This window comes from Nymphalis io, chromosome Z (assembly GCF_905147045.1).
Source record: "Nymphalis io chromosome Z, ilAglIoxx1.1, whole genome shotgun sequence".
NCBI classification, from domain to species: Eukaryota; Metazoa; Arthropoda; class Insecta; order Lepidoptera; family Nymphalidae; genus Nymphalis; species Nymphalis io.
Window position 1 is genome coordinate 6,235,773 of NC_065918.1, and position 14,164 is coordinate 6,249,936.

Here is a 14,164-nt window from a genome sequence, read left to right on the forward strand (position 1 = left end):
AGAAAATGGATCACAGCCATCAAACTAAATGATATTTTAAGCAATAGAAAAATGTATTGGCTGTTTTATAAAACTGTATTAATGCACTCTTTGAAAACTATAATGAAATGCATAGATTATTAATTGATATATTAAGGATAAGTGCATGCATATGTTTATCGTTATATTATTAACTTTAAATATACATCAAAAATGTCTATGATATTACTATTTCAAAGATAGAATTAAAGATGTTGAGTTAGAAACTATTTACACTAAGAACAATACTCACAATTTCCATCAAACCATCATTTTTAATACTCTCAATAATTTGAGTGTACACCTACTTATCTTGAAGTCATGAAAAAAATATATTCAATACTAAAACTATTTCAACTGTTTTTACTATAATTAAAATTTACCACCGCTATGCTATCAAGTGAATTGCTGAATGAAATAAGCATAAACAATAATTAAAGATAATAACTTGATTGTAGCTTCACAACGAACGGACATGACAGATTTGTAAAATAACTAGTCTAAGCTGTTTTATAGAAGAAAAGATGAATAATTGTTGATATTACTTTAATATAATATTATTGCTTCAGATTTTATAAATTTGTCTTTTCCTAAAGTAAACTAAAACAAATTCCAATAGTTGTACACTTAAAAAATAATTTCGAGGCCGATGTCGTCAATAACATTTATATGATATAATATTACAAAGAAAAAATACTTACAGAGGCATTTTACAATATCTTGACAATGTTTTACAAGTTCTTGTGGTGGAGGCAAGTAATTAGGTTGTTCATTCATCATTTGAAAGTACTGCGCTAGTGCAGCCAAATCTGGTTGATTTCGGTTGTCAGCAACTAACTCATGTTTTTTGACGGCCATCTTTTTTCTGTATACAAACATTAAAGAGATATTATATAAGCAATTATCACAAATACATAATAAATTTTATATGTAGGTATAGTTTGACATTAAATATTACAAAATGTTATATATTTATATTTTTTATAAAAAAAAAAAACAATCTAATCAGGCATTCATACTTATTTATTAATGATATATCTACAAAACACTAACATATATGCTCATAGTCAATATTTTGCCTAATATTGTAGATGAAGGTTCAAGCTTTATTTTGAAGCAATCTCATTGGTATTTTTTTTTAAATAGCTGTAAAAGTTTCTTTACTTTGATAAAACATTAAAAAAGAGCACTTTAAATTAAAGTTATCAAAAATAAAAATGTAAATAACTATTAATGTACCTACAATAAAAAAGTTGAGTTAAAAGAATGATGTTTTACTAAAACATGAATATTTAAATGTATAAAACTAATAAGTATTACATAATCAGACCAAGAAGAATAAGAAATAAAAAGAATAAAAAAACTATTCAAATTAATATTAATATTATTTCCACATATATTAATTGTACTTGTTTAATGCAATAATTAAGTGCACAGATTTCATTTAGTTTGAATTGTAATGCTGGATTTTTGAAGAAAAATACCTACACCTAACTTCATATATTAGACACAAAGTCTAAATTAGATTAAGTATATGCTCATTGTAGTTTAACATAACCATCGAAGGACAAAAAAGGCATTATACATTCTATTACTATTTCACACCTTGTATTATAAAAATAAGAGACAGCAGTTTTAATTTGTAAATAATTTAATTAAGCTAAATAAAAAAGGAATTTTTGCAGCTTAAAATTAAATATATGTAATGTGTAAAATGAATAACACATGTAAAGTATTTGATGGTAAAGATGGAAAATAAAAATAATAAATAAAAATGTTTTAGTAAGTTTAAAATATTCACTTGTGGTTTTAAAACGACTAGAATAAATTGAAATAGCAAGCTTTATGAAAACGGTAATACAAAATCTATGAACTTTTTGTAATTAAAGCAGCATTCAATCACTATTTTATATAAAATGTATAAGATGAAAAGTCAATGAATTAGCTTCTACAAGTTCAATTCCTAATCTTTCATCAACTATTAGCAAAAAGTATCAAAAAATAATGTTTACTACTTATTGTAAGCAAACCTTTAGAATTTGAAAAATATTGTCATATAGTACAAATCATAGCACTTATTCTTTTCTGAAAAGATGGAAAAATATGTGTTATTCTGATATTGAAAACTTAGAACTTTTTTATAAAACTGCTTTTATATCTTGAAATATGAATATTCTATGAAATTAATAATAAAAAAATGTATAAGAAACACATTGGGTATTTAAAAAACACACAAATCTAAAGAAAACTTTTAAATAAATTATAATCTTACTTTGAACGCCTTGCTCTCACCATCTTCCACTTTTCTTAATAGATTTTATTAAAACACAAGTCTTTTTTAAGCTTAACAAAGCTTTTCAATTTCAAAATATTTTTTCAATATTTAAAATAAGTAAACAATTCAAAATAAAAACACTTCTGGGGAGAAGCAAAAAAGGAATGTGTACGCGCTGACATACAGGTAGCGACTGCACCGAGTCTTCATAACATGCGCATTTGCCATCTAGGTCGTTACTATTTATAACTATGTATATATATTCCAGATTCCATTACAGGACATAAAATGGCTACCTCAAAGCATACACATCGTAAAAACTATTAAATTTTACAAAACATCAATAAATACTTACATTTTATTGAATACACCAAGGAAAAAATAAAATAGCTACGCACGTATCACATTCCAGTCAATATAGAAAAAAAAGTACTTCACAGTCTTTATTCACCACTATCTTTTATATTTATGTCCCAAGGATAACATTTTACACATATATAAAGTATCCGACATTAATTAACCACTGGTTTACTTTTACAAAAACAAAACCTTTTATTTCGACAACAAAAGATCCGACAACTAACCACTTAGTGACTTCGTTGTACTATATGTATAACAATATAGATTAGTTACATATTATATGCGGTTAAGAACATAGATCAAGACATTAATGTTAAAAATAAGATAGGTAATATAAACAACTTTAACCCCGAACTAAGTTACGCACCAGGGTATTAATATTTCAATGAAAAAAATATGTTTTAAGAACGTCTCAAAATCTTTCTTGGAAACTAAATGTCATAACTTCGTCTGACTTCGCACTTAATTACACTTCAATCTTTTGTTGTCTCTGACGCTTATTCCTTATTGGCTATGGTCAAATATTAAAATGAAGCTGAGAAAATAAGAACGCAGGATCTGCTTATACTTTATTTTAATATTAATATCCCGGTAATTCTAAGTTCTTACGATATAATAAAATGCCGTAATAAATAGCTTAAATCCCCAATAATTTAACTGATTTTATATTTTACTAAAAGATCATAAATACTTATTATTTCCTTAGAATAACTTATTTTAAGAACATAGGCAGTAACGCTATTAAACAAACAAAATATATTCAAGACCTGATTATCTATGTAGTTTTCATTCTGTGTTAAAATTTACAATATAGAATTCTATTTTTAAATTGAATAATTTATAATATACAGGCCAACGTGCTAAAAAATAATGATCTGAATCGTATCAGTATATTTTGTAATAGTTCAAGTTAGCAGGAGGATCAGCTTTTTGCAACAATTAAATATTATCCATATTTAATTATTGCAAAAAGCTGATTTGTCTCTACACATGGTGATTTAGAAAACGATTTCATTCCTCTGATGTAGTTTAGGATTACAAGCGATTTTTAGCTATTTTAAACTTATATTAATTTTTCATGCTTAACACAAGCACCGCACGCTCTGATAGTTCACTCATATTTTCTAAGGAAACTTTTATAATCGACAAGCAATTATCAGTATGGCTTGGTGTGAATAATATTCTAACTTAGGCAATATTAAGCCAATGAATCTAAAATTTGTATTTTTTTAGTCAAAAATAAATCACCATAGCTTAAATTGGAAGAAAATAATCTTGTCGGTATTACTCTATGATGGGTTTTTTAAGCTATGTATAATAAGACAGCAGACGTAGACAATATAGATAAGTGTAGGTATTAAAAAATAAAAATCTGACAGCAAAAAAATTGAAATTTTTTAGTATGGATCGAAACAATTTATTATAAAAAAAATTAAAAGTTTTTTAAATACCGTATCAATATTAATTTTCCCTAATCTAAAAATTAACATGGTAAGTAGATCAAATATAACAATTTAAAGGATAATGGACGATTCCACATCTAAAAGAAGTAATGTCGAAGTCGATAAATTGTTTGATCTTTATTTAAAAATTGAAAGTCTCGCATTTCCTTTAACCCAAAAGAAACCGAAAAAATCAGTCATTAAATACGCGCGACTACCAGACGCCGCCAAAAGTACTAACGGTAAGATTATTTGTAAATAATATTGTTTATGTATCACAAATACTATTAGAAAGCTCCAGACAGTTTGGTTTTAAAAACAGCGTTTTGACATGTAGCTGTTTGGTATTAAATATGTAATAATAAATTATTTAAAAGAACAAACAAACTATTGTCTTAAAATAAGATACAATAATTAAACTTACAAAAACTATTAATTATTGATGTTTATAAAAGAGAGTGAAATGTGTACAAATACACTTCATTAAACAAAGGAACTAACATATATTTTATATTTCTCATAAATTATATTCATAGTAAGCGAAGTACCTTATTACAGTATTATAATGAATATAAGTTTGTTTATTAAAATAAATGACTTAATAAATGTTGCACAATTTAAAAAAAAGTGATTGCAAGATATTACTTTGCTTTGACAGACTTTAAAAGTGTTTGATAATAATTGTTATTAGCTGATCTGCCCAGTTTTACTCATGTTAAATATTACAGCTCCTCTACTGTAGGTCAGTGTTATGTTATATAGTCTATAACCTTAAGATTTATGGGCACAACCTGATGGAATTCAGTCATTAGACTGTACCTGCTTTCAGAGAAACAGTAGTGTACACATTTCTAACTTTTAGACACCCGGCTGCTACTGGAAATTTTCGGCCGACAAGGTCAATAACTTATCTTATCGGCACAACCTGTGATTTGAACCCAGGACCTCCAGGTCTGGGGCCTTACATGCAGCCACTAGACCAACGAGGCAATCAATGCAAAATAGTGATATAGAAATTGTTTCAAGCTGGTTAAAATGAAAAAAAAAAAAAAAAACTTGTTTTCGAGAGGGTTAGAATTGCTCCAACCTTATTGATAAAACTAAAGTGTACATAATATATTTAGCATAGAAACTTTTTCTTAAACAGCAAGAATTGTTTATTCTAACTATATTTGAAAGGACAGTGCGCTTAGATATAGTCACCTCAGAAACATAATAAATAAACCTGTCAATGCTTACATCCTACCCAATAACTAAAGTTATGAAAACTCGTCTTTTTACCCAAAAATGGTTGGTTCCAATGTGCGTTGCTTTTGTTCAAAGATCTGAACAAAATAAATATTTAAGATTTGTTAGACCACTTGCTCATTTTGACCCTGAGTAAGGATGCTCATTAGATTTTGTAAATTATCATCATTATGTGTATCTATCCAACAAGACTCTCCAGATTCTTTAGTTCGCATCACACAAAGACCTATTTACCTTTATGGGAAAGGGAATAACAGTAATAATAATAAACAGTCAAAAACAAGCTTAAGTTTTATGCCATCAATATATACCCGGAACAGTAAAACTTTGATCTGTCAAATCTAAGATATTACATTCTACTAAAACTGAATTGTTGACTAGAATCAACCGAAAATCAAGAATTATTTGCTTCATAATAGCAATGTCCCCCAGTCTGTTTTGTAAATTACCTCATTAGCCTAAACCAAACATAGCATAGTATTGGCTTCAATTTAATAATTATTTGAATATATAGAATAGCATTATGGTGACTATAACCTTTGAGATGTGTATTAAGAAACATTATGTGACCTAAAGCAACTTTTATTTAATATTATAAACAATTTACTTGGCAAGAAGATATTTTTTTTATGTTAATTTCATTTAACGAATCATATGTGTAATGTTCACTCTTTAACCGTGCTATAACTCAAGTCGTAATATCAGTATTACAAATTAAATAATACATATTATATTTTATATATCAGCTCGCTATGCCCCGCCAATACCAATCAATGATGCCAACTCCTACAGAATATTCCCCATAAGACCAACTTCAAATTCCCCTAAATATTGATTAAGAACTGCAAATTTTTTTGATGTACACTCGGTTTGGGAGGTAATTTCAAATAGAAATTAAAAATGCATTCAAGTAGTATAAAATAGCTGTAGTATTTATGCGGGTGCATTTTACACATTTACATACATTAATAAATGACCTAATAATATTAATAATGATAACAGTGAAATTAAATGATTTTTATTCTTCATTCAGTGACCAGAAATCGAAGCCTTACATGTTGTACAAGCATGCTAACCGTTGAGCTATTATTTCAATCTCAGTATATTATAGTTGTTTATGTTTCAGTTCTAGCCACACTTCCAGTTTATATTTGGTTTAGTTTGTTGGTTGTGTTGGAGGCTTATATGTACCCCCTAAAAACCCCTGGACACCTTGTTCCCTCCCAAATTTGGGGGAAAACCTCTAAGTTGGATTTGATAGAATAGGCAGTATATTTTTTCAACTTTAATTAAGCTTTGAATATGATAAATTAAATTAAACTATTAATATGGAAAGTAAAATTGGTCATTCAACACGAAGAGTAGAAAATCTTGCTAATATATATTATATTTTAGGTTCATAAAAATTATTACTGAACCCTTTTTGGTTTTAAGTTTATTGTTCTATCCTATTTCTGAGCATGACTTGCAAAAAATATAATATAAAAACAATGTTTTAATAAATTTCATTGAATGTTAGTCTATAAAATTTATAATAGCGGTAAGGATGAGATTCACTACTTCACTTGATAGTTAGCTAGTGTATGTGACTCTTAGAGCTTAAAAGGTTTTTATTTCTACCTTACAGTTAGTATTTGAATTCACAGGAGCGACATTAAGGTGCATTTAGGAATATACCCAATATGTATAATAACCTATTTTTAAAATCTTTTACCATTTTTTCTTTGTTATTTGTATAACTATTTATATTTTTAATTTTAAAGGTTATTAAAAGGTTATCTCATTTGTAGCATCATGTTCTCCTCCACAATACACATCGCATCCAAGGTTTCGCCGTATTATTACAATTGAAGAACCAAGGGTTGATACACGGAGATCTTTAAGATCAGAAGTTGCAGTGGTGCCGAGGACGATGACATCTGACATGTGTAAACGAAAAATAATCACTATAAAAGAAGATGATGACAATAGCCTTCACCCAAAATTTTGTATGTATTTGTAATTTTGAAATATTACATGGATTAATATATATATAATGTAATGACATTTTTTTATATTCTTACAGCTCAAGAAATAAGAAAATCTTTTAAAAATTATATACATAGAGCAGTTGAAACTGATATTATGGAAGAGAAGCAATTGTCTCAGAGAAAAGTATCAAGATTAACTCCTAGTGCTAAAAGTATGAAAACGCTAACTTTAGGTGCTGCTTATTGTATATGTAATATTTTTTTCAAAAGCAGCTAAATAAGTTTATATGGTTACAAAGAGAATATGTTACTTCTTTTATTTGTTTTCAGATCCTAAAGATAATAAGTCTACAATTAAAAACAATATAGTCATTAATAAAAAAGGAACAGTGGACTCTAAACTGGGGAACAAATATAAATACTCAAAAGGAGATAGTGAAATCCAAGATTATGTTAAGAATAAATGTTTTGGTATGTAACGGTAAAGTTGGGATTATAATTGTGTGCATTTATTACACATTATTTAAAAAAAATATTAATTACAGGCACAAGGGACATAAAATCTTAGTTCCCAAGGTTGGTGGCGCATTGGCTATGTAAGCGATGGTTGACATTTCTTACAATGCCAATGTCTAAGGGCGTTTGGTGACCACTTACCATCAGGTGGCCCATATGCTCGTCCCCCTTCATACTCTAAAAAAAAAAAAAATTGACAGAGGACCTCTACCAAAAAAATCTTATATGTATAAAATATATTTTGTATAAACATATAATTGTAGTTCGAAATGAAAAAAAAAATAAAGTGGATGCCATGCTACCGTCATTATAAAATAAATTTACATAAAGAGTTTATAATTATTTTCGTTATTATTATTTTTTAATTTAAATCGATGGTGCCTGTAAATGTATTGGTTATTATAATGAATACATAATATTTTTATTTCCAGAACCGGCACGAAGTAACAAAAATGCCATTTTATCACCTAAATTAAGTTTAAGTAAAAAGATGGTAACCTCACACGAAAACGAAAAAGAAGTATCTATTATGAAGAACAAATATAAAGATGATAATGTACACAAAGTACCACCCAAAAAAACGGTTTCTGACAGAACTAGATCAAGTCGATCCTCAACTAAATTATATCACAATCGTATTACACTTTTAAACGATAAAAAAGGAAAAAGTAAACCGGTAACAATAATTCAAGTGCCACTCGACGAAAATATAGTGAGACTAGATGTAGCCACTGAAATTTCTCAAGAGTCAATAAATAACACTGAAAAAACATTAAACAATATACATTCTTCTATCCAAGCACTAAATAATACTACATATAAAGACATTAGCGTCGGAACTGATATAGTAACAAACAAGATAGACCGAGTTACCGAAACGTATGAAGACTTTGTGAACCACTGTTTTAAAGAAAATAAAACATTTGATAGTCTTGACATACCAAATGTTAGTTTAACTTATACTAAAACCGATATACCCAAAGAAGACAATAAGAAAATATATGATATGATTAACACAAATGCGTCTGAGGTATCCTTTATTGATACGAATTCGCATAAAAGCGAACAAGAAATTAATGATTCTTGCTTTCACAAAAGTACCTCTTATATAATTAGTAGAGCAACATTAACATGTACAACAAGGCAGAAAATAGATTTTCATGTTGTTGGGAATAATGCAGTATTACAATCACATCTATCCTGTAGTCCTTTTCCTCTGAATGTCGTTTCGGTATACAAGAATGAAATAAAAAATAAGGATCATAGTGATAATTGTGAGGAACTTGGTCACAGCTGGGCGGAGAACAAATCACACGATGACGTAGAATATTCAAACGATATGACCTCAATTAATAGTTCATACATCTTTGACAACGATAAATTAGTGAAACCGTCCGACATAATTAGCACAATAAAAGTTAGTGACAGCTTATTACGAAGTGACTTTATATGTGAGCAGTTCCAACGGGAGCTCAATTTCATCGATTCATTTTTTGAGTCCTTACAGTATTTAGAGAGTTGTTCGCTTTCCGATAAATGCATTACCGACAAGGAAGTCGAAAATTGGATAAACACTAGCCATGAATTAAAAAACTTCGAGTATGGATCATTTCTAACAGAGTTTGAAAATGACGTCGACGATACCGAAACAATGGCATCAAGGAGTCTTTGTTTGGTAAGTGTTACTCTTTTTATCTGTAAACAATTATGGAATGACCATCATTTGTTATCAGCTAATGAGAATACTATTGTCTTCCTTGCGAGACGAGTCGGTTTCTAGTTTATGTCTAGTAACTGTACTGTGTAATGTAATTTAATAGCCATTAACTAATTGTTACAATTTATTTTAGTAATTGTCCGGAATATTATCTTTAAAATGAATATATTTGTACATTACAGCTCAATTTACTCATTCGTGATGAGCAAAGGCGAGCCAAAAATCTCTTATCTGTTTTAAAGAAGCGAGAGGATGCTTTGAAAGACTTTACAAAATCTCAAATTATATGGCTGGAAAATAAAAAGAAGCAAGATAATATAGATATATCGACATTAAAGAAGAAGCAACGTGGTGCCTTACTAAAGTTGCAACATGAGTGTGGTGAAATGCAACGGATGCGCAAAGCTCTGCTGACATTATCAGAGAAACGAAAATTGGCACTTATGAAGACTAAAAAGAATATCAAACTCAAATTGAGGAACACTGTCGAGGTAGAACAAATTATATTGGGTAAGAAGAAAGTAAAACGAAGCATCTCAGCCGATCGTAACTTGGCTCCATTGAAATGTTTCGAACTGTCTAGCAGCGGATGTGACGACAGCACAACATCTCGAACGAAGTCATACACACCAGTGCTGTTATCGAACATGGCAACAAACACCACGAGCGTTGAAAAATGCGTCCAAACAGGAGAAGTAATACCAACACTGCTTCAAGTCGACCAGTCGATTGATGCGGCAGATGATAATTTTGTCATAGTCGACGGTGGCTATCTTAACATTCTCTTTCGTGATTTCCTTCCACAAATCTTCAGTAGTGGAAAACAGTACGAAGTAAATAAGGAAGCGTTAAATAATATGGTACACACTAACAACATACCTCATTTGAATTTAAGCGACGATAGCGTAATTGGACATCTTATCGAGCAAATTAAAAATCATGATTTAGACAGGCCGTATACACCGTCAACGGCTCGGAGCCTTGTAGAAGAATTCGATCAGATATACAAAGATCTCGCAGAGGACGATAAATCAATAGAGAATTGCTTGGATTGCAATTTTATTAACGCGATTGAAGGGAACAAAGATGCGGTCGTTGAAATTAATGTATCGAAAACGGAGGAAAGCGAATCTGACGAAAAAACGTACAACGACCAAAGTGGTGAAGTCGTAGTAGAGGTATCGAGTAAAATTTCATTGGTGGACGAGTCGTGCACATGTGAGCCGATTATGGTCTCTGTTGGGACACAATCACCAAAGGAACGAGAAGAGGTGAATGTGAGTGTCTCAGGTCCCTTGCCCGTACCCGCTGGAGCCGCGGATGTCAGCGAAGATGTTGCCCCAGAAGTGGCGAATTGGGTATCACAGAAGTCATCGATTACGGCTACTGTTGATAATGGTATGTACTATTTCTTATTTTTTTTCTTAAATATATATAGAATATAATTTATCGAATTATATTATCCAATAGAGCCTGGCTAATATATTGGTTTACATTGTGCATTTATTACAATAATATATATATAATATCTTTAATATTCTACATTTGGATTGTTTAAAGGTGAGAGCAGTTCCAGCAGCCAGTCTTTGAGCACGAGTATCTCTTCTCTCAATTCTCCCGTCCTGTATGAAGCCGAAGAATTGCGTCGTCAACAGTTGGCCATTGAAAGAGAGGCAAGACTAATTTATTATTTAAATAACGCTATAACTTACATAAATAAAATGCGACGTCATTTTTCCGTAAGGATAAGTAGCTTCGGTATGTAATGAGAATAAAGATCAGTTGACTTGTTTTCATCGTAATTTTCTCCTAGAAAAGAGCTGCTGCATAAGTCGAATAATCTGCCAATACGGTCAGTGTTCTATCTAAAAATGTGGTATTCTGACACTATTTGTTGGTGATCTTAGCAGATATATGTTCTTTTGTTCATGTCACATAGACAATCTACACGGCAAAATTAACAATCATCATGATGTGTTTGAGGTTCTGAATTACACGCTCGCATTGTAAATTGTTCAAAGTGGTTAGTTCTTAAGAAATACTACACCGATTTTAGCAACTTATTTTACGCTTATTTTCATGAATGTATAAAAGTGGACCATTTATTTATTTATTTTACATTTATTAAAATGTAAAATTGATTAATAAAAACGAACGGTGGATTTTATTTATTGATGATTGCTGTATCAAATATATTGATAAGTTGACGGATGTGAGCCGAGATGGCGCAATGGTAACAACTGAATCTTAACCGTATATAATTGTTTTTAACCCGGGCAAGCACCATTGAATTTTATCATGAGTAATTTACGCTTATAATTCACCTCGTGCTGGCGGTGAAGGAAAACGTCGTGACGAAATTTGTATGTTTTGGATAAGAATGTATGTATCTACCGATCCAATTTGAAGTATGCTGGTAGAATAATCTCCAAGCCTTCTCAAAAAGGAAGGGAGGAGGCATTGGTCCAGCAGTAGGACATTTACAGGCTATTTGTTATTTTAGTTTTACAAATGTAACTTAAATATATTTAAAAGGTATCGTAAATTCTATATATAATATGACTTTCAAAATGTTTCGTTTGAAATACTTGTTATATTTTTTTTTAGATAAAAGCGTTAGAACAACAACAATGCCAGCTACTTGCGGTCCGCGAGATACCTGACAAACCTCCTCCGCCATACACGCCCCCTATCGAACCTCGAGCACCGAAACATCCACGAAAGTTTGTTTTTGATGAAGAAACCGAACAAAAAGTAAACGAGCTGGTTACAAAATCTGAAAGCGCAACGATCGGTCCGGATCCCTATGAAATATTCTTAAGAGACTATTGTCGAGAGTCGGTACAACAACAGAAACTGCAAAAGAGTGAAAAATATTGGGACACAAATAACTTTATGTCGGTAAAACCGCAGCCTGATCCAGAAAAATTAGCTCAAAAGACGGCTCAAGATCTCAAAGAAGTGTTGTCAAGTGTGGCCCCGACTGTTGTATCAGGTAATAACTATGCATATTGTATTAGAAGTAAAATATTCCAACATCAGCTGTTTTGATTGTTTAATATATTAAGTAAGCATATTTGTGACTACATGCCTATTAATATATTTCTGTGAAATCAACTGTAAGACTTCACGCAGATGTCATAGATATACTTTATAAAACAATGCAAAATGATGTATAGTCTTTAGATATCTCTTTTGTTGTTTTACAATGGCTCCCACCATGGCTTGAAATCTACGTCATACATTTATCATACGTACATAGTATACTTTAACGGTTATTTTACTAATATTGCTTGGCATATTTCAATTAAAATGACCACCAGAGTTAACATCAAGTTTGTCCACATTTTTTTTTTTCTCTCGCTGGAAAAACACATTTATGTGTTTCCCCCACATGAGGTGGGGGGGTATGTATTTGCTAATACTATTTCACTGCTGTTTATTTTTCTAATGATGACCCATTAATATTTTTTTTATATTACGAACTTGTGGGCAATGAAATGCCGCCACAATATTAAAACTATACGTTTTTACAAATTACATATTGAACTCTAAAGATACCACGGCCGTAACAATATTATAAAATTTATTTAGCTATTTCTTTTAAATATAATTAAAACTACTTCATATTCCTCCATTATCCAAATGATTTAGAGCAATGATAATAGGGTCGTTAAAAATTAAATATAATATTTGTATGTTTTAGCCGAGATGGCCTAGTGGTTAGAACGCGTGCATCTTAACCGATGATCGTGGGTTCAAACCCGGGCAAGCACCACTGAATTTTCATGTGCTTAATTTGTGTTTATAATTCATCTCGTGCTTGACGGTGAAGGAAAACATCGTGAGGAAACCTGCATGTGCCTAATTTCATTGAAATTATGCCACATGTGTATTCTACCAACCCGCATTGGAGCAGCGTGGTGGAATAAGCTCCAAACCTTCTTCTCAAAAGGGAGGGGAGGCCTTAGCCCAGCAGTGGGACATTAACAGGCTGTTACTATATATATATGTTTTATTATATAATACTTTTAAAATAAATAAAAATGCATAGTAGTTATGGAAGTGCGTCATCACAATATTAAACAAATGATATTTATAATTCTTTTTTTGTGACAAATTATTGTGACTACTACTTTTGAACTAAAATAATTTTAAAAGCTTTATATTATATATTTATGTTTTTTATGTATGTTAGATCACAACATTCTCATTTACAATAAAATAAGTCTGTTTTATAAATTAAGAAATAGGCTTTTTTATTCATTCAAACATACATAAATTTACGTTTGTACAGAGACAACAAGTTTTCATGTATATTTCTATAATCATCGATTAATCGTTTTTCTTTCTATTTACAGGCGTAGGGGCAAGGCGTTCGGATCATATCGATGATATATTATTCGCGGAGTGGCGGCGGTGTGAACCCGAGTGGACCTCTCTACACAACGATGAAGTGATCGTCAAGAACCAGGTGTTTGAAAGCATCTTTCAGAGAATTCTTACAGAAACCATCGATGAATACAAGAAAAACATAATTATAGCCAACACACCTTCCAAATAAGAATAATTATACTTTGCAAAATATGGTTGTTAACCAATCGCTGTGCTTTTTTTA

General features: G+C 30.5%; 2 protein-coding genes across 3 annotated transcripts in view; one reads left to right on the forward strand and one right to left on the reverse strand.

Moving 5' to 3' along the window:
• The window catches only part of LOC126780288 (ubiquitin carboxyl-terminal hydrolase 35), a 40,370-nt gene extending 37,283 nt beyond the window's left edge, over positions 1 to 3,087 (reverse strand). The window contains exons 1-2 of the mRNA XM_050504615.1: positions 2,649 to 3,087; positions 720 to 883 (exon numbers count right to left, since the gene is read on the reverse strand). Of these exons, the coding sequence (XP_050360572.1) occupies positions 720 to 876 (157 nt within the window). The 5' untranslated portion in view covers positions 877 to 883; positions 2,649 to 3,087. The remainder of the gene's footprint in view (positions 1 to 719; positions 884 to 2,648) is intronic.
• Positions 3,088 to 4,073: 986 nt separating this feature from the next.
• LOC126780284 (uncharacterized) lies at positions 4,074 to 14,112 on the forward strand. 2 transcript variants are annotated; one of them, XM_050504605.1, is made up of 9 exons: positions 4,074 to 4,337; positions 7,134 to 7,331; positions 7,409 to 7,525; positions 7,644 to 7,784; positions 8,261 to 9,504; positions 9,729 to 10,944; positions 11,107 to 11,219; positions 12,154 to 12,541; positions 13,908 to 14,112. In XM_050504605.1, the coding sequence occupies exons 1-9, from the start codon at positions 4,178 to 4,180 to the stop codon at positions 14,108 to 14,110; spliced, it is 3,780 nt and encodes a 1,259-aa protein (XP_050360562.1). In that variant the 5' UTR covers positions 4,074 to 4,177; the 3' UTR covers positions 14,111 to 14,112. The 2 variants fall into 2 exon arrangements, with proteins under 2 accessions (XP_050360562.1, XP_050360563.1); XM_050504606.1 differs by having other exon boundaries at positions 4,095 to 4,144.
• The last annotated feature ends 52 nt before the right edge of the window (positions 14,113 to 14,164 follow it).

What these genes read in the sequence shown, in the direction of transcription:
- LOC126780284 (XM_050504605.1), top strand. Translation starts at nt 4,178, where the DNA reads ATGGACGATTCCACATCTAAAAGAAGTAATGTCGAAGTCGATAAATTG. An exon ending in ATTAACTCCTAGTGCTAAAA is followed by an intron (nt 7,526 to 7,643) that starts GTATGAAAACGC and finishes ATTTGTTTTCAG; the next exon opens with ATCCTAAAGATAATAAGTCT. An exon ending in AGTTGGCCATTGAAAGAGAG is followed by an intron (nt 11,220 to 12,153) that starts GCAAGACTAATT and finishes ATTTTTTTTTAG; the next exon opens with ATAAAAGCGTTAGAACAACA.